At 43.5% G+C, this 20,813-nt stretch overlaps 1 protein-coding gene across 2 annotated transcripts in view; it reads right to left on the bottom strand.

Annotated features, from left to right (window-relative positions):
• Positions 1-613: 613 nt before the first annotated feature.
• The window catches only part of c1qtnf12 (C1q and TNF related 12), a 78,515-nt gene continuing 58,315 nt past the window's right edge, over positions 614-20,813 (bottom strand). For both annotated transcript variants that reach the window (XM_059952007.1, XM_059952008.1), the window contains one exon: positions 614-8,181. In XM_059952007.1, the coding sequence (XP_059807990.1) occupies positions 8,083-8,181 (99 nt within the window). In that variant the 3' untranslated portion in view covers positions 614-8,082. The remainder of the gene's footprint in view (positions 8,182-20,813) is intronic.

The following is a 20,813-nucleotide window of genomic DNA, read 5'->3' as shown; positions in this document are numbered from 1 at the left end:
CCTCAGCATAAAAGCCAGGACCAACAGGCTCCGGGACAGCTTCTTCCACCAGGCCGTCAGACTGATAAATTCATGCTGACACAATTGTGTTTCTATACTACATTGACTGTCCTGTTGTACATACTATTTACTACTACTATTTATTACAAATTACTACATTGCACATTTAGACAGAGACGTAAAGTAAGGATTTTTACTCATGTGCGTGAAGAATGTAAAAAATAAAGTCAATTCAATTCAACTTAACCTCGGAGCTGAAATCCCTCCTCCCTGGAACTAGTTAAGAAGAAAATATCAATTTTCCTTTTCATTGAGGTGAAAAGAATGCCTGCCATTTTTACTAGCCTGGTGTTTACCGGTGTTGAAGCTCCCATATGTCACAGTCTACCTATCATTAGAATTCCGATTACAAGGCCATGTTCATGGAGCTAGAACAGAACAGACACAGCCCAGCATGGACATTTTATCCTGAGAAAAACTCCAGGAACTGTTAAATAACATTTCGAATGACACATGTGAGCAATGTTCCAATTTTATGCTGTGATGAAATATACATTTTTTTATAATTGCAAATTTAGATGTCCAGGAATAACTGAATTAGAAAAGCATTCAATTGTAGCAGAAATTATTTAGAAATCAAAGCCTGTGAAACATAAGACAAAATTATATATTTGAAATATTTCATATAATAAATTCATGGATAAAGTAAATGGTTTAAGGAGTTTCAAAATACATAAAGGTATACAGATGAATTTATACATGTGCATGTATAGAACACAGATACATTTTGGCAAGTGAGAATGTAGTGAAGAATAAATATATCTATGTATAATACATTAGTCACCTTATTTCTCCATGCAAGCCCATTATAAATTCTTTTAAGTCAACAAATAATGGGAATTGCCCATGAAATCATGTGTGGCATTGATTGCTGCCATCTGGGATTAGAGGGTTGCCTTATACAGAAACACTGAGTGGGCCGGACAGTATTCTCAATGTGATCTCACAGAAACATTTTGGAATCTAAGGGAGGTTTGCCTGGGTTGGTGCTCTGACCCCGTTTCCCCCTTGAGGGATCTTTACCTACAGGCATGGTATCTGAGTAAGAGGTCACACTTTAAAATGTAGGCGAGGAGATTTTTTTTCTCTCTCTCAGAGTTTTAAAATCTTTAGAATTTTGTTTTTATTCCAGACAACTGTGGAGGTCAAATAATCCAAGGCTGAGATGGTTTTTCGATCTAAAATGGAGACAAAGTTTATGGGGATCTGGCAGGAAACCAGAACTGAGTCAGACTTGCCTTTATCCGATTGGATGGTGGTGCAGGCTTCTGAGTTTTCTGATTTCTAATATCCCTATGTAATGGTATCTTAATGTTACCTCTTGCAACCCATCAGCTTGAACCACAAAAAAACCCTTATTTACTAATCAATTCAATTCCTCTGCATTTCATCTTGCTATTGGTTTTGCTACTGAACAACAAATATTCATTCAAAATTTCCCCAAAGGTTCTAGCCTTCGTCACACTGGCAGGGGGTTAGAACTTGGTCATAAAACAGAAAATTAGACAGAGAAACAACACAATGGCCCCTCATGGAAACTGGCTCAATCTGAAACTATACCATATTCCTCTCTACTTTGACGCAACCTGACCTGCTAAGTATTTGCATTCTTCTGTTTTTATTTCACATTTGTGGCGTCTGCATTGTTTTACTTTTCAAGGGCCCTATTATGTCAGCCATACTGACAACATGAGGTCACCACTAAACCAGCTCATAAGGGCCACTCATGTCCACAAGGTGAAATGGGGATTTGTGCCTCACTTTACTGTGAGTTCCTTCTCAGAAGTGACCTGAAAACTAGGCCAGAAACCGAACTCTTCAGGGATACAAGGCACCAGCCCACTGGATCTCCGTGGAAGTGTGGTTTCCAGCCGGGAAGATGGAAACCATTTGCACTTGTGTGGTATCTCTCATCACTCCAGCAGGTTCAGAAGTTCATTATGCCCAATTACAAGGGACACCGTGGGCAATGCACAAATCCCTCAAACAACAGTGACGTAACATTTAAAAAAATCATGCCTTAGTGATGTTGCTTGAGGGGTAATATTTAACCAGAAACTTAGGAGTGTCCAGCACCCCCCCACACAACCAACCCTCCCAATCCCCCAAATCTGCACCTCTTTGAAATAGTGCCCTGGCATTACTTACACCCACCTGCTGGGCTCCCCTACATGTATTACAAAGTTGAAGAGCTTTCTATTGCCGATGTGTGTTTGGAAATTCCAAGCAGCTGATGCCTACGGTGGTTATTGTTAGTGCTCATGCAGGCTGTTGGCACAAAGCTGGCTAAATAAGTGTTAGCAAACGTGATGCCACCCCTGGCAACCCCTACAGGTGGCTGTAACAATCTAATAAAGAAAGCTATTACATAAATGTTATACAGTACTGTGCCAAAGTCTCAGGTACCTGTAAAAAAAATCTGAAAAATGAAGATGATTGAAACAAGAAGTTTCTAAATATCAAAAAAATTGACAATAAAGAGCAGTGAACAGTAAAAAAAAGAACTAAATTAAATCAATATTTGGTGTGACCACCCTTTGCCTTTCAAACCGCACCAATTCCCTTAGGTACACTGTCGTGCAGTTTCATAAGAAAATTGTCTGGTGGGTTGTTCCAAGCATCGTGGAGAACTTGCCACAGCTCTTCTGCTGACCTTGGCTGTCTCGCTTGCTTCTGTCTCTCCAGATAATCCTGGACAGCCTGAATGATGTTGAGATCAAGGCTCTGTGGAAGCCAAACCATTTGAAACTATGTAAAAAATCTAGGGTGCCTAGACTTCTCAACAGTACTGTGCACGGTCATTAAAATAGGAACCAAATTCCATCATCATAGCGTGATTACTTTAACTATATGTGAACTTCATAACCACAGGTTAACATTCGGTTGATAATATTTCTCACTAACTTTTGACATGTAAACATTTACAGTTGAACATCCCCTGCGCAAGAAATGGATAGTAACTCTGTTGGTGAACCACTTTGATTACCCAAAATGCATTTCCAAGGTATAATCACTCACCACCTCTTTCACAGTAACTGAAATTCATAATGTCCAAATTAACAGTTTAAAAATAATACTTAAAGCACACATTTATAATTAGGATTACCAGCTGTGTTTTATTTTGCACATTGCAATTCTTTCACTGGGTTTTCCACCTTCTGTTGTTCAGTGGCACTTCAAAGCTGACCTCAGGCTGGATACTTTTACTCCACAGAGATGTGTTTCGCTGCTGAGCGCAAGGTTTAGAGGACATCCTGACCTTTACCTATAGAATCTATGGGTTTCTCCTTTTTTCTCTCAAAACAATTTGAAAAGAGAGTGGATGTCGTAGCGATGTGACTGTTATGGGAGGCTGGAACTGGAATTGGAAGACGTCCCATACTGTAATGGGATCTTGGAATTTTGGAATGAGGGTGGCAGGGAGCAGCCTCCAGCACCTGATTCTGCTGAATAGAGGGTCCGTCAAATGGAGGCATTGCTGGACAGGGCACAGTGAGATTTGAAAGGATTATAAGCAGGGTCTAATAAACATCAGCAAAGCAAAGAAAATAGAAACATAGCCTGCAGAGGAGAACTCAAAAATAGACAGGCTTAGAAATTTGAATGGACATAAATTACAGACCACAAAGGCTTTCATTTTAACCACACTGCACAGGCTGATTGTCTCTTTTTGTACCACGACTTTCCACGGTCCTATGATCACGAGACTAAAACAAACAGAGGATAAGTCAAGAGAGATGTGAAACAAAGGAGAGGGGCAGAAGGAAATAGAGAGAGACAGAATCCTAAATCAGTAACAGCAAAAACATAAACAGAGACGGGAGGAGCAGGGAGAGATCGGGACACAAATATCAAAAGCAGGACTTAAAAAGGCTCTAGTAGAAACAGGCTTAAAAAATAGAAGAGCTTTAAACACAAATGTGGAAGCAAGGTTTTCATTTCCTGGTTCAAAAACACCGCAATTCTTGGCTACAAAATTAGCAAAAGCGAAGATTTGTCCCACAACTTTCCGATTGGCTGCACCTCTTATGGCCAGAGGCTTGTGGCAAGGCTGGTCCTCAGACAAGGGACTGCTCACAAACATTGCTCTCCTCTGTGGCTAGGACCAGGGCTTGATGCCAACTCACATCGAGGGTAAAACAAAAACAACTCGTGTTCCATGTGGGAATTCGAAGGCAGACAGGCTGATGACTGAAGATAAAATTGAAACCACTGTGCCTGGAGACAAGGTCAGCGCAGAGCTGACAATGAAATAAATTTTGGGTCCATTTACAACAGCAATGTCAACACAAAGTCATTTTATTTATAATAGAGCTGCAGTATTTGGGCCAGGCAGTCTTCTGACTCTGAAGGTATGTGACAAAGTCAGAGGGGGAAACTTGGGCCAAATGTGCCCAAATCCTGGTTGTGATCTGGCCTGATATGGTGACAAATAAGAGCAAGGTTTGCTGGAGGGGTGAGTCTTAGGCTGAGAGTCTCCAGATTCAAGTAATATTGATTTACAATCCTCAACGGTGCTGAAGTTAAATGCACAGAATCCTGAGCACAACACCATCCTTGAAATAAAAGGCCACAGACTTGGCTCAGTGCAGAGGAAGCAACTGAACCATCTTCATCTTGAGTCAGTGGAACAACTCAGCTGATGAAAGAGACAGAGGCAGGAGTTTTAGAGAGAGAGAGAGATAGAGGAAGAGTCAAAATATTGGACATACACTCGATGGCAACTTTAATAGGTATACCTGTACTCCCGCTTGTTAATGCAAATATCTAAACAGCCAATTATGTGTTAGCAACTCCATGCACAACAGTATGCAGACAAAGTCAAGAGGTTCTCAGTAACTCAAATAACCACGCGTTACAACCGTGGTGTGCAGAGGAGCATCTCTGGACCTACAACACATCAAACTTTGAAGTGGATGGGTTCCAGCAGCAGAAGACCATGAACATACACTCAATGGCCACTTTATTAGGCACCGGGGGTACCAAATAAAGTGGTGACTGTGTGTCAGTGTAAATCGTGCATTAGAGATGGAAAAAGGAATGGATACGAGAAGCACTACACAGTCAATATCACCAGGCTTGAAAATAATGCCCAAGTTTTAACCCAGCAAGTCTGAAGTGCATCAGAGTCAATGCTTGTAAATCAGTGATTGAAAAGCAAAAGTCTGCAGATGTTAGAAATCTGAAATAAAATCAGAGAACACAGGAATTACTCAGCAGGTCAGGCAGCACCAGTGGAAAGAGAAGCAGATAATCATTCTGGCTGATCACCTTTCTGCAATATCAGTGGAGCGTGACATAGGAAACTGCTCTCAACACATATTAACACCGATGGTCCCAGGTTAGTTTTCAGTGAGTTTGGGAATGGGTTATTTTACAACTATATGAGGTGGTAGCTGATGGCATTTTTGGGCAGCAGGTTAAACCTGTAGGCCAGAAGCGGTGAAATAAATTTATCAGGGGGGAAAGAAGCAGTAGCACTCCTTCTGAAGCAGCCTATCAGGAGCACATAGAGCCATTTTTAGAACTGGTATAAAGGTTACCATTTGCCTGCAATAAAAGCTTTAAGAATTCAGTATTTCGTTTCAAAGATTACTTTTTTTGCAGAGAGTGGAGACACTCTTCCAATGATGAGAAAACCAGACTTCTTCCACCTTCCAGCAGATTCTGAGGGACAGACTGCGTTCACTGAAACTGTAAGGTACCCGAACTGGCAGTTACATAGGCACAAAGATTGCAAGATTAACAAGTAATTATAGAGTGATAGAACACAGAAGCAGGCCCTTTGGCCCATCTAATCCATGCTGAACTATTATTCTGCCTAGTCCCATCGATCTGCACCCAGACCACAAACCTCTATACCCCTCCCTTCCATGTGCCTATCTAAATTCCTCTTAAATCCATCACTTCTGCTGACAGCTCGTTCCACACTCTCACCACCCTCTGAGTGAAGAAGTTCCCCCTCATGCTCCCCTTAAACATTTCAACCTTCATGTTTAACCCATGACTTCTAGTTCTAGTCCCACCCAACCTCAGTGGAAAAAGCCTGCTTGCATTTACCTTATCCATACCCCTCATGATTTGAATACCTTTATCGAATCTCCCCTCATTCTCCTATTCGCTAGGGAATGAAGCCCTAGCCTATTGAATCTTTCCCTATAACACAGCTCCTCAAATCCTGGTAATACCCTTGTAATTTTTTTCTGCGCTCTTTTTCAATGTTATTTACATCTTTCCTGCAGGTAGGTGAACAAAACTGTACACAGTACTCCAAATTAGGCCCTAATAATGTCTTAAATAACTCCAACATAACATCCTCGGTTTTCTGAATTATGAAGGCCAATGTGCCAAATGCTCGCTTTATGATCCTATCTACCTGTGACGCTACTTTCAAGGAATTATGGATATGTATTCCCAGATTCCTCTACTCTACCACACTCATCAGTGGCTTACTGCCACTTGGTACCTTGATTTTGTCCTCTTAAAGTGCGACACCTAGCACTTGTCTGCATTAAATTCCATCTGCCATTTTCCAGCTGCAAACTCTGATAGCTTTCCTTGCCGTCCACTGCACCCCCCAATCTTGGAGTTATCCACAAATTCCAGTTTACCACATTATCATCCAGATCATTGATATGGATGACAAATAACAACAGACAGCAATGTACGTGTGACAGATAATTAGCACTATTTGTTACGTTTCTTGCAAACGTACAGTGAAACGCATCACTTGCATCAAATCGAATCAGTGAGGATTTGTGAGCCCCCAGCTCTATCAGTGATTATCATTTAAAGTTGCAATTTTTCTGAGGTAAAATGATCCGGCGGCCAACATCTACAGGTAATTATATGTAAATAAAGGCATCAAAAACTCAACGATTATAGTCAAAGTTGTAAGTTATTTTTAACCAATAATTTTGTTTGTAACTTTTTTATGGATACTTAACATTTATGCAAAAATAGAAGAGAGTGTTTCCTTGGAGAGCATTTTGAGTATATTTTTTCGGGAAGCGATAATACAGTGTTATCTTATAGTGCAACAGATAACTGTGGAATCCCTTATTTGAGTGTCAGTTTGTGTTTGACTGACATATGTAACATTGGCATTCCCACCACAGTAGATTCAATGGGCTATACGTAACACATAAGATTAAAAATAAGATATACAAAGATAGGCAGATGTTATATATCAAAGATCTCATTCAAAACTGAAATTACGTCAGAGCATCACGCATTTAAATGATGGAAAAACATGCTTGATTTCCCTTTCGAGAACAGAACTTGCTTGCAACACCACTTCCAAATCCAGGTATTACCTTTATATAAGGTTGCACTCCTCATAACTAATTCAAAATGTCAGAAGTTGTAGTTACAGTAAACTAATTACTTCCATCGCAAAATGTAATTTGTCCCCAGGAATTATTGTACCTCGCGCTCGAGACTCTCGTGTGTTTCTTTCTCGGCTCCCTGTAGAAACTTTTCTTCTGTTCAGAGTTCCTGTACAACTCTTGGGCCACATCAGGCAGTTCAAACATCGTAATGATACCGTCTCAGAATCTAGTGTCCACTGAAACATCTTGAATTCGCTGGAAAAGCTCTGTGTTCAAGCTGAAGACATACTATAGCACTGAGCACATAATAACTTGGAACCAACGTGGCAGCATTTCATTCAAAAAATTAGCTTTCTGTTCTTCATGTTTAATACACACCTTTCTGCTGTGTTGCCCCAATGGATACAATCACTTTTATATGTTGCAGTTCAATGCTGCTGATGAAGACTCTTCTTATAGTTAGGCATTGTGTGCATTTTTGAAGTAAAACACTTGTAACGAAATACCGATCAACGTAAATAGACGAAGATTAGATGGCAAAGTACAAAGGGAGAACTATTGATGGTAAAATCCCACCGGTTTTATTTCTCCTCAACAGTACGTCAGTCTCTCTCTCACATTTTAAAATCTTAATAGTTAAGATAGCCAAAATGCTTGCATTACGGTCTGTTTCTTAGTAGGATACGTCTTGCTATACACCAACAAGTATGCCCATAAAATCAGATCCACTCTGGATAGATATTGACGCTCCTGCACTGTTGTCCACAAATATGGATGTATATTGCTCGGCCTGAAACACACAAAGAGAGAAAAAAATCAGTGAGCTTCTGTAAACCTTCCGCCAAACAAATATCCAACTGTAGCTTTCTGAATTATAGATGATTCATATCTGGGTCAAGGGAGATTTCTAATCATAATGATGTTAGTAATAAAGACAAGGGAATCTGCAGGTGCTGGAAATCCAGAGCAGCGCATACAAAATGCTGGAGAGCTCAGCAGATCAGGTAGCACCTATGGAGGGATTCGGGCTGAGACTGTTAGTCTGGACTGGAAAGGAAGGGGGAAGAAGCTGGAATAGGGAGGTTGAGGGAGGGGAAGGAGATTATCAGGGCAGAACCAGTGGGAGTGCATTTCCAAGCCATGCCAGGCCCGGGTGGAGACATGGCTCTGAGATGATGGAGATGGAGTCCCAACATCCTTCATATATCTGCCTGAGCCAGTGCTGAGACAACTACTCTTCTTCTCCTAGCACTCAGTACATTTCCTCTTTAAGGTGATGGTGGCCTTGGAGACGTTTTGCAAGCTTTCTTGAGACATGATGAAGCTGTGGAGTGAAACATCAGTCACCATCTCTTCTAGAAAGTTGGCTCTCATTCTAGACGTATCAGAAGAACGCTCAGGGGCACAGAGGTTCCTGACCTATAAGACCATAAAATATTAGACCATTCAGTCCATTGAGTACACTCCGCCATTCGATCAGGGCTGATTTATTTTCCCTCTCAACCACATTCTCCCCTTCGCCCTGTAACCTTTGACTCCCTTAGATACTTTGATACCGATCCACTCAGTCTGCATCACACCAATGTGCCAACACTAACCTGTAGCAGCCACATTGATACAACAATGACTCTGGAAGCTGGCAATTGTTTTCACAGTAGAACATTTGTGTCATGAGCCTTCTGACACATTAATACTCATTACAGCATGAGACCCTCACTCCTCACTTTTGTTCTGTTTCTTCAATGAACGGTTTTGGGACTTTACCTGAAGAGTTATGTCCAGTAGTCTATATCTCTGACACCAGCAGACTAGCAAAATGACCTCCTTGGGGTATTAGGAATAATATCAGTTGAGAGAAGCTAACATGCCAACAAGAAGAGGTAATGGCAATAATCAGAAAATGTGTAGCTCGGGTGGTTGATGGTTGAGTTGAGTTGTTCTCTGATCTTGGGCAACTTACTTGACCGAAAGTTTGGACGACACCAAGTGGTGATGTCTCCTTGTGCGCTGATAAAACGTTTGCAAGTAGATTGCCAAGATCGGAGACCAATTCAACCCAATCAGAGGTAACGGCATTATCGGCCAGAGACTATGACAGCAGCAGCCAGACAAAACAGTACCCTCAGACAGTAGCTAGGAAAGTACAAACACAAGAGATTCTGCAGGTGCTGGAAATCTAGACAAACAGGCGGAAAATGCTGGAGGAACTCGACAAGTCAGGCGGCATCTATGGAGAGGAATAAAGTGTTGCTTTTTCAGGCCGAGACCCTTCAGCAAGGAACACAGCCCAACCCTCGCTTTGATAGGCTCTCGCTCTAACGATAAACCGTCAACACGCATTGCACATGGGACTATATACAGAGCTGTGGAGAGGCAGGGAAAAGTGTGACCATAGCTCCAAAGCATGAGTGTATATTTAGAAAAATCTCAGCAAGTTGTTAGGGAAAGATCAAGCTATAAACTTGCAGGGTGGGTGTGTGTGTAGGGGGGGGTGGAAGAGGGGGGTTGAAGGGAAAGTGGGGAGAGTGAAGGAATGAAGTAGGCGTTGGAGCTGTTTTCAGGTGGGTAGACGAGAGGAGGCATTAAGCTGGCTGAAGGTGACCTGCTCCACCTGTAAAACCAGAAGTCATGATCAAAGTGAGAGCATCTGGGGCAAAACAACAGCATCAAGCCTCTGGGGGATCAGGTAATCGGGTTAACATAGAAACATAGGAAACCTACAGCATGATACAGGCCTTTCGGCCCACAAAGCTGTGCCAAACATGTCCTTACCTTAGAAATTATCTAGGGTTACCCATAGCCTTCTATTTTTCTAAGCTCCATGTACCTATCCAGGAGTCTCCTAAAAGACCCCATCATACCCACCTTCACTACTGTCGCTGGCAGCCCATTCCATGCACTCACCATTCTCTGCATAAAAAACTTACCCCCCCCCAACATCTCCTCTGTACCTACTCCCCAGCACCTTAAACCTGTGTCCTCCTGTGCAACTGAAAAAGCCTCTGACTATCCACACAATCAATGCCTCTCATCATCTTATACACCTCTATCGTCACTTCTCATCCTCCATCGCCCCAAGGAAAAAAGGCCGATTTCACTCAACCTATTCTCATAAGGCATGCTCCTCAATTCAAGCAACATCCTTGTAATTCTCCCCTGCACCCTTTCTACGGTCTCCACATCCTTCCTGTAGTGAAGCGACCAGAACTGCGCACAGTACTCCAAGTGGGGTCTGACCAGGGTCCTATATAGCTGCAACATTACCCCTCGGCTCTAAACTCAATCCCATGATTGATGAAGGCCAATGCACTATATGCTTTCTCAACCAGAGTCAACATGCGCAGCAGCTTTGAGTATCCTATGGACTCAGATCCCAAGAACACTCTGATCCTGCACACTGCCAAGAGTCTTACCATTACTACTATATTCTGCCATCATATTTGACCTACCAAAATTAACCACCCTACATTTATCTGGATTGAACTCCATCTGCCACTTCTCAGCCCAGTTTTGCATCCTATCATTGTCCCTCTGTAACCTCTGACAGCCCTCCACACTATCCACAACACCTCCAACCTTTCTGTCATCAGCAACTTACTAACCCATCCCTCCACTTCCTCATCCAGGTCATTTATGAAAATCACGAAGAGCAGGGAATCCAGAACAGATCCCTGAGGCACTCCACTGGTGACCAAGCTCCATGCAGAATATGACCCATCTACAACCACATTTGACTTTTGTGGGCAAGCAAGTTCTGGATCCACAAAGCAATGTCCCTGCTACATCCCATGCCTCCTTACTTTCTCAATAAGCCTTGCATTGGGCACCTTGCCAAATACCTTGCCGAAATCCATATACACTACATCAATGCTCTACCTTCATCAATGTGTTTAGTCACATCCTCAAAAAATTCAATTAGGCTCGTAAGGCACAACCTGCCTTTGTCAAAGCCATGCTGACTATTCCTAATCATATTATGCCTCTCCAAATGTTCATAAATCTTGTCTCTCAGGATCTTCTCCATCAACTTACTAACCATAGAAGTAAGATTCACTGGTCTATAATTTCCCGAGTTATCTCTACTCCCTTTCTTAAATAAGGGAACAACATCCACAAGCCTCCAATACTCCAGAATCTCTCCCGTTCCCATTGATGATGCAAAGATCATTGCCAGAGGCTCAGCGATCTCCTCCTTCACCTCCCACAGCAGCCTGCAGTACATTTCATCTGGTCCCGGTGACTTATCCAACTTGATGTTTTCCAAAAGCTTCAGCACATCCTCTTTCTTAATATCTACATGCTCAAGCTTTTCAGTCCATTTTAAGTCATCCCGACAATTGCCAAGATCCTATTAAGTTGTGAAAACTGAAGCAAAGTATTCAATAAGTACCTCTGCTATCTCCTCCGGTTCCATACACACTTTTCCACTGTCACACTTGATTGGTCCTATTCTCTCATATCTTATCGTCTTGCTCTTCACATACTTGTAGGATGTCTAGGGGTTTTCCTTAATCCTGTCCGCCAAGGCCTTCTCATGGCCCCTTCTGGCTCTCCTAATTTCATTTTTAAACTCCTTTCTGCTAGCCTTATAATCTTCTAGATCTCTTATCATTATGTAGTTTTTTGAACGTTTTGTAAGCTTTTCTTTTCTTCTTGACTAGATTTTCTACAGCCTTTGTACACCACAGTTCCTGTACCCCACCATCCTTTCCCTCTCTCATTGGAACATATCTATGCAGAAATCCACACAAATATCCCCTGAACATTTGCCATATTTCTTTCATACATTTCCCTGAGAAAATACGTTCCCAATTTATGCTTCCATGTTCCTGCCTGATAGCCTCATATTTCCCCTTACTCCAATTAAACGCTTTCCTAACTTGTCTGTTCCTATCCCTCCCCAACGCTATGGGAAAGGAGATAGAATTGTGATCACTATCTCCAAAATGCTCGCCCACTGAGAGACTTGACCCCTGACCAGGTTCATTTCCCAATACCAGATCAAGTACAGCCTCTCCTCTTGTAGGCTTACCTACATATTATGTCAAGAAACCTTCCTGAACACACCTAACCGTCTCCACCCCATCTAAACTCCTTGCTCTAGGGAGATGCCAATCAATATTTTGGAAATTAAAACTCCAATCACGACAACTCTGTCATTATTACACCATTCCAGAATCTGTCTCCCTATCTGCTCCTCGATATCCCTGTTACTATTGGGTGGTCCATAAAAAACACCCAGTAGAATTATTGACCCCTTCCTGTTCCTAACCTTCACCCACAGAGACTCCATAGACAACCCCTCCACAGATGAAAAAGATGAAGGCATGGTTTGGGTGGCAGTGGGAGAAAAATCCCATTTAGCAAAGGCTCTTCCCTCCTCCTTGTTGTCCCATCAAAACGAAGCTCCCTTTGCACTTCTCTTTGGCTGGGCCACAGACCGCTGATGGGATCCTTCGGGCAACACAAAAAACCAACTGGCGTACCCAGTTGAGTTGCCTTCCATCAGACCTTTGCTCTTGAAGAACACCAATTTACAGAGCAATGTGGAGAAGCCAAAGGGCTGTGGCGATCTGGACAGCACTTCGAAAGGGGCAGGCACAACGCTAATGAGATGAATGACTTCCTCCAACATTGACGCTAAAACAGAGAAGATAGCATCAGCAGTGAATTTTACACTATGAGTGTCGGGGTGGAGATATGTCACTATCAAAGGAGGTGTAAAGCACTCCTTCCCTCCGCTAGTCTGCAGGTCACCCTTGGGAAGGGTATAGCATCTGCTTAGCCCCCCGGTCAGGGTCACGTGAAGCCACTGGAGCAGGTGGCGGATGGTTGCATGAGCAGCCGGTGACCTCTGACGCTAGGCAGACAATCTCTGAAATTTGGGGGTCATCCATCTAGTAATGGTGTTGCCCAGAAGAAGACAATGGCAAACCACTTCCGTAGAAAAATTTGCCAAGAATATTCATGAAAGATGATGATCGCCCGTGACATTTGACTCAGCACACAATGAGCGAACGGATGATATTTATGATGCACACAAGCGACTCTGCCAATGCTGGACATCCAAGTAACACACACAAAATGCTGGAGGAACTCAACAGGTCAGGCAGCATCTGTGGAGAAGAATAAAGAGCCGATGTTTCAGGCCGAGACCCTTGGTTGGGGCTTCTTCCCTCTTCCCTTCCCGTCTCGATGAATGGACTTGGCCCAGCACGTCAGCTCTTCATTTCCCTTTATAGATAGTTATGATGCAGTCATCTTGCAGTAGAAAAACCCACAGCCTCTCCCCATGGTTTTCACATGGAACACGAGGCAGACGCAGAACGGCTACTAGGCTGGAGAAAGAAGAAATGTGGCTGCTAATTTGAATATGAATATAAAACCAGAAAAAACGCAAAATCTCGTTTCCTATAAATCACGCCCCTTGAGAGATAGTGGAAATATATCCTCAGCAGGCGAATTCTCCCCTTCAGACACAATTCCCCACACGGATTCATCCTCTCCTATCACTCATTAAGCAAGAATTCTTGTGCAGTGGAACTGTAAATAGTTGACTGTAGCATTTGCCGTGAAAATTTATTGCAGAAACAAAATGATAGATCGTTGACAGGTAGACATAAATTAAAAGAAGAGTAGTGAGGTTATGTTGCTGAGTTTGTGTAACGTTCAGAAGTCTGATGGCAGAGGAGCTGAAGCTAATACAAGAAGTCATGATTGAAGGTGACTGGATGAAAGTATAGGGGAATGTCAAAAATGGGTATTCCACACAGAGAGTGGTAGGTGCCTGGAACACGCCCAGGGCGTTGGTAGAGGCAGATACATTTCTAACGTTTTCCCTAAGAAGTTTGTACGCTTTCCCTGTGACCACATGGATTTCCTCCGGGTGCTCCGGTTTCCTCCCATAGTCCAAAGATGCACTGGTTGGTAGGTTCATTGGTTGTTGTGAATTGTTCTGTGATTAGGCATGGGTTTAATTGGGGGTTGTTGGGTGATGTGGCTCAAGGGCTGGAAGGACACTGTGCACTGTATCTCAGTAAATAAATCAACGTTTAAGTGGTGGATGACAGAACAATGCAAGGTTATGTGGAAGGGAAGGGTTAGATTAATTTTGGAGTAGATTAAAAGGTCAGTACAACATCATGGGTCGAAGGGCCTGCACTCTTCTACGTTCTGTATTTTACTAGTTTTGGACCATGGGAGACAACCGGAGCATTCATACAAGTTCATGCGGTCACAAGGACAGCGTGCAAACTCCACACAGATGGTACCTTACGCCGGGATGCTAGAGATGTGAGCTAATGGCTGTGCCACCTTTCTGAAACCTGGTCTATTCTGTCAGGCAGCAGGAGACAAGGGCCGAGACACCAGCACCACCAGCGGCTGCTTGCTGTGCTTTTTATATGCAAAAGCCCAACTATCCAGTTCCAACTCTTCAAACTCTCCCTTAAATCCCATATGGAGCCATTTCCCTTTCTAAGCGTTGGAGATAAAAAGGTGATGGAAGAGATGCCGAAGCTGAGGCAGCCTTTAGTAAGTTATTGCAATACGTGTAGCAAGCCCCTGTAACTGGGCATCGTGACCAGGACCAATGTGATTGCTTACTGGACCTCTGGAGGTCTTGGCAGGTTCACTGCAGATCAAAGCGGAGTCCCACTGGTAAAGCAGGAGCCTAGGAATTGCTTTACTATGTCTGACAGCATGAAAGCATCACTGGGTTATCAGAATCAGGTTTATTATCACTGACTTACGCCAGGAAATTTGTTGTTTTGTGGCAGCTGTACAATGCAACACCTAAAATATTACCTAAGCGACAGTCGGAATGTATAAAAAATAAATAAATATAGCAGAAAGAGAACATAAAAGTGAGGCAGAGTTCATGGGTTCATGGAGCATTCAGAAGGGAAGAAGATGCTCCTAAAATATTGTGTGTGTGTGTGTGTGTGTGTGTGTGTGTGTGTGTGTATGCCCCCATGTCGGCTACCCCGCAGAGTGTTATACGGCCAGCTACATCACGGTCGACACTCAGCCGGAGGGCCGAAGAAGCGCTATAAGGATCAGATGAAGAACGCATAAAGGAAGTGCGAGATCAGACCTGAGGACCTGGAGGATGTTGCTGCTGACCGTAACACTTGGCGACAGCTGTGTAGGGACGGGGTTCGTATTCTGGAGATGGAAGGAACAACCAGAAGTCAGCAGAAGAGAGCCAGGAGAAACGCAGCCATGGTTGCCATCACTACCACCACCACCACATATACATGTCCCATCTGCAATAGAGCTTGTGGGTCCAGGATAGGACTGTACCGTCATCAAAGATCTCACTGTTAAAGGAGTGGACGTCGTCATCGGATTTCGATGGACAACCGAAGAAGAAGAAATGTGTGTGTGTGTGATGCTACTGTTATTAGTGAAAACCTTACACTGATTGACAAACTCAAGAGATTCTGCAGATACTGGAAACCTGGAGCAGCAAGCAGCACACACAAGATGCTGGAGGAACTCAGCAAGTCAGGCCAGCGAGGAAAAAGTTTCAGGCCGAGACTCTTCATCAGGACTGGACAGGGAGGGGGAAGAAGCCAGAATACGATGGTGGGGAGAGGGGAAGGAGTACTGACTGAAGCCGCTGCCTGTAAGGAGTGTGACCATTCTCCCTGTGACCGTGTGGGTTTCCTCTGGGTGCTCTCCAAAGGTGTAAAGGTTAGCAGGTTAGTTAGTCTTTGTAAATTGTCCTGTGATTAGGCTGGGATTAAATCGGCGATTGCTGGGCCTACTCTGTGCTGTACCTCAATAAATAAATAAACTTCAAACATCAAGCTCATAAAATAGTATTCTAGTTAAGAGTGCACACTGCTTCTTTCTGTGGATCATCAATGAAGAAATCCTAGGGGAAGTATTAATAGAATTTAAAAAGTATTAAAAAATCCTAGATCACATCTATCGCACTTGCTGAATTGCATTAATTCATGCCGAGTTGCATTTATTTTGGACAGACTCTTCACGATGCAAATACAACAGTAGCGACAGATGAGATCAGCTTTTGCAGAGTTGGAGATGGAAACTGTAACTGGGGTTGCCCCCCTCAATCACCACGTGGGCACTGATCAAAATCTGCTGTTCGTCGCCCCTCACCATTCAGGAGTCTTCGGTCAATATCGTTATGCTTCAGGGTAGAATTACACTGATGCTTGGTCGGCAGACTCCCCGCACGTGTAAAACACTCCACAGCTATGGTACGTATCTGCTAAAGGGTCCACTCTGAGCAGATTGAGGGTGTATTTTTTCATCGGTGCCTCATGTATTTAGCTTCTGCTGTGCTTCAGACCTATCTTGTTGCATTACACATTCACACACGTCAATATGCATTTTTCAACATCACATATCTGGAACAACAGTGCCTAGACTTAACTAATTTCATATGCTTCCTGAACTCTGTGCTATCAGACCCTTGCCATGCCTAGTCACAAGCTTGCTTCTACCTTAATTTCTTTTGTTGCCGGTACTTTTCATCCATTAAACTTTTGGCTACTTACTTCGCTGTGTCTTGAATAGCATCTGCTGGAATTTCGGCCATTAAAACAAAGAGATTTCTATCCCATGCAGATTGCCTTGAAATAAATACCAGCAGGAGTAGAATTGCATAGAGTCAAACTCATGATGTCTCCTTATTCCACTGGTGTAACGTACAAAATCAAAAGACAAATTAGAATACTTTGTTAATAGTGAGAGGTTATATACTGCATCGGACCAAGGACATAGTGTCATAGAGTGATACAGCTTGGAAACAGGCCTTTCGGCCCATTGCATCCATGCCCACCCTCGATCATCCATTTAGACCAAACAGAATCAGGTTTAATATCACCGGCTTATGTCGTTAAATTTGTTGTTAGGCAGCAGCGGTACAATGCAATGCATAATTATTAAAAACTGTAAATTACTGTAAGCATGTATATGTTAAAATGTTGAATTAAAAAGTGCAAAAAAAAGGGAAGGAAGTAGTGAGGTATTGTTTATGTGTTTAATGTCCACTCTGAAATCAGATGGCAGAGCGGAAAAAGCTGCTGCTGAATCATTGAATGCATGTTTTCAGGTTCCTGTACCTCTTCCCTGTTGGTTGCAATGAGATGGGTGATGGGGGTCTTTAACGATGGCAGCCGCCATTTTGAGACATCACTCCTTGAATATGTCCTGGATGCTGGAGAGGCTACTGCCCATGATAGAGCTGGCTGACTAATCCCACCATATTCCCATTGCTCTATTCTCCCAGCATCCTCATCGGCTGGAGGCTGGAGCCAAAGTCGGCCTGTTAAGGGACTAGTGGAGTGGGTATGCACGTTGGGTGGTGGGTGGGTGGGAGGAAGAAGGGCTCATTTTGCTGTCGCTGCTTTGTCGCTTGTTCTGTTCTGTTTTGTCATATTCTGTGTTGTTTTGCCAATCATTGTGGGCATCGCTGGCACCAGGGGGGTGTGGCCACACTTGTGGGCTGCCCCAGCAAACACCTTTGGTTGTGTAGGTTGCTAATGCAAATAATTTCACAGTATGCTTCAATGTACAGTAATAGTACTTAGGCACCTGACACACATCTATAGCTAGGGAGCCTAAAACTTTTGCACAGTAATGCATTAATTTTATGTGCAACAGGAGAACACACATCACAGTTCAATAGTCTTTCTTTAATTATTTTGTACATTATTATTTCAGATTATCATTCTGTATATTATTATTCTGTACTTTATTATTGGTTATTATTATTATATTTATTTTATTTATTATTATTATTGCCAAGTGTGTTTTTAAATGTTGCTGCAGTTATGAAGTAATTTCCCAGTCAGGATCAATAAAGTAATTAATATTATTGTTATTATTGCACTGTACAGCTCCTGCAAAAGAAAACAAACAAATTTCTTGATATATGTGAGTGATGATAAACCTGATTTTGATATGGGTCTCTGTTGTGGACTGAGAGTGGGAGGGGGACAGGGAGAGGGGAATCATGGTTGGGAAAAGGGGAAGGGAGGGGGGAGGGAATGGGAAGTACCAGCGAGACATTCTGCAATGATCAATAAGCCAACTGTTTGGAATCAAATGAACTTGCCTGGAATGTCAGGGCTGGGTGTGTCTGGACCCACATCACCCGCCCCCCCCCCCCACCCCGGCACTCCTTCTCTGCCACGCCCCTCCTGCATCACATTATTCCCGTCAGATTTACAAACTCGCTCTCCGCTCCACGTTGATAAGTACAGTCCTGTGCAAATGTTTTAGGTGCTCTAGCTATAAATATGTGCCTAAGGCTTTTGCACAGTACTGTAGGTCAGATTAATAAATCTGAAGATGAATCAGATCATTCCCATCGTCTGCAGTTTACAGAAGCCAATGAACTGACTAACTTACACGTCTTTGGGATGTGAGAGCAGCCAGAGCACCTGGAAGAAACCCAGACACTCACAGAGAGGACATGCAAACTCCACAAAGACAGCATCCAGGTTCAGGTCCCAGACAGCTGGCGCTGTGAGACAGTGGCTCCTCCAGCTGTGTCATTACACTGTCCCACTGGGATACTGGGTCATTACACTGTCCTGCTGGGATACTGGATCATTACACTGACCTGCTGGGATACTGGGACATTACAGTCCTGCTGGGATACTGGGTCGTTACACTGCCCTGCTGGGATACTGTGTCATTACACTGTCCTGCTGGGATACTGGGTCATTACAGTCCTGCTGGGATACTGGGTCATTACACTGCCCTGCTGGGATACTGTGTCATTACACTGTCCTGCTGGGATACTGGGTCATTACAGTCCTGCTGGGATACTGGGTCGTTACACTGTCCTGCTGGGATATTGGGTCATTACACTTTCTTGCTGGGATACTATGCTGCCTCAGAGCAACTCTCTGAATACTCCCTCCAGCCACGTCCCTACACGTTGACTGTGGATGAAAACGGTCCCAACCATCCACGATGCTACTCTCTACAAGCTGCACAGACAGAAACAGATGGGGGGGGGGTGGTAGTGGGTGATGGGTAGATGAGGCCGGGTGTGGGAGAGAAAAAATGCACTGAGACCCTCACCCATCTCCCATCCAGTTCCACCTGCCTGAAATGTACTTTTCCTTATCTGTTTCTGTCTATCACCTATGAACCTCTGACTCAGGACTCTCCCTGCTTCATTACTGATCCCCCCCCACCACCTCACCAGGTTCCATTACCATCTAGCAGCCCTGCCTCATCCCTCCCCTCATTTCTCCACACTAGCCACCCTCCCTCTACACACCACAGGGGCTCCACCTGAAACCACCTCCTTGCCTCCACAGATACCCTGCAGCAGTTTGCTTTTTGTGTAAAACTACCACAGGAAAGCAAAATGAGTGTTGGGACAAGCAGGAAAGCTAATGGTCTTTTCGGGTGGGGCGTAAATGGGAGAAGTAGGATCACTATCAGAAATGTCAAAAAGAATGCGGAAGGTGGAAGTCTGAATTGGGAACACTGGAATTGTTTGTCATTGGTAACGTTCAACACAGTGTTGACTCTATGTTTCTGTGTTCAATAAAACAAAAAAATCAAACACTTGTTAATTATTTCTCCAGTCTTCCAGTTTCCATAGTTTTGCTTTCTGCTATGGTTAATTTATGTCTGAATTCTGTATTAATCTCATGAACAGTTGATATCTGGGAACACCAGCACTTGGGAATCCCCGTCCAAGTCACTCACTATCCTGACTTGGAAACGTATCGCCGTTCCTTCATTGTCGCTGGGTCAAATTCATGGAATTCCCTCCCTAACAGCACCGTGGGTGTACCTACACCTCAGGGACCGCAGTGATTAAGAAGGCAGCTCATTACCACCTTCTCAAGGGCAACTGGGGATGGGCAATAAATGCTAGCTTAGCTGGTGACGCCCAGATCCCGTAAATGCACAAAAATTACTTTACTCTGTACTCTTTAGCTAAATCTCATTCTTCACTCTGAACCAGTCAATACGTACTACAGATCCAACAATGAAGGTAGTGAAGGGGACTTGGAGAGAACGCTCTGCTTCTGCAATGCCTGATTTCTTTTGTCAAACAGAACATTCCCAACGGTCCATCGCTCCCTCCCAGAACAACCGTCAAGGTCTCTGTTTACTACCTATTACACTGTCGCCATTTAGGGCAGCAGTGAAGGTCCTCCATCTCTGGAGGTGTTGAGGTCTCCCTTCATCATGTCAGTAGCTCAGTTTTCACTACAGTCAGTCAAGCATATGCCCAGCAGAGACTTCGATGTAGAATGATTCTTCATTGCTGTTTCTGTTACAATTGCTTTTTGACCAGTCAGGGTTGTTGGCCCTGAGCTGAACCCCTGAACCTGGAGGACCGGTGGACCACTCTTAGTCTGGCCTCTACCCTTTGACCTGTTTGGCGTGGGTGACCCTACTGAGATCCAAAGC

Source organism: Hypanus sabinus, chromosome 27, assembly GCF_030144855.1.
Source record: "Hypanus sabinus isolate sHypSab1 chromosome 27, sHypSab1.hap1, whole genome shotgun sequence".
In the NCBI taxonomy this organism is placed as follows: Eukaryota; Metazoa; Chordata; class Chondrichthyes; order Myliobatiformes; family Dasyatidae; genus Hypanus; species Hypanus sabinus.
This window is presented reverse-complemented; position numbering and strand designations above follow the sequence as displayed.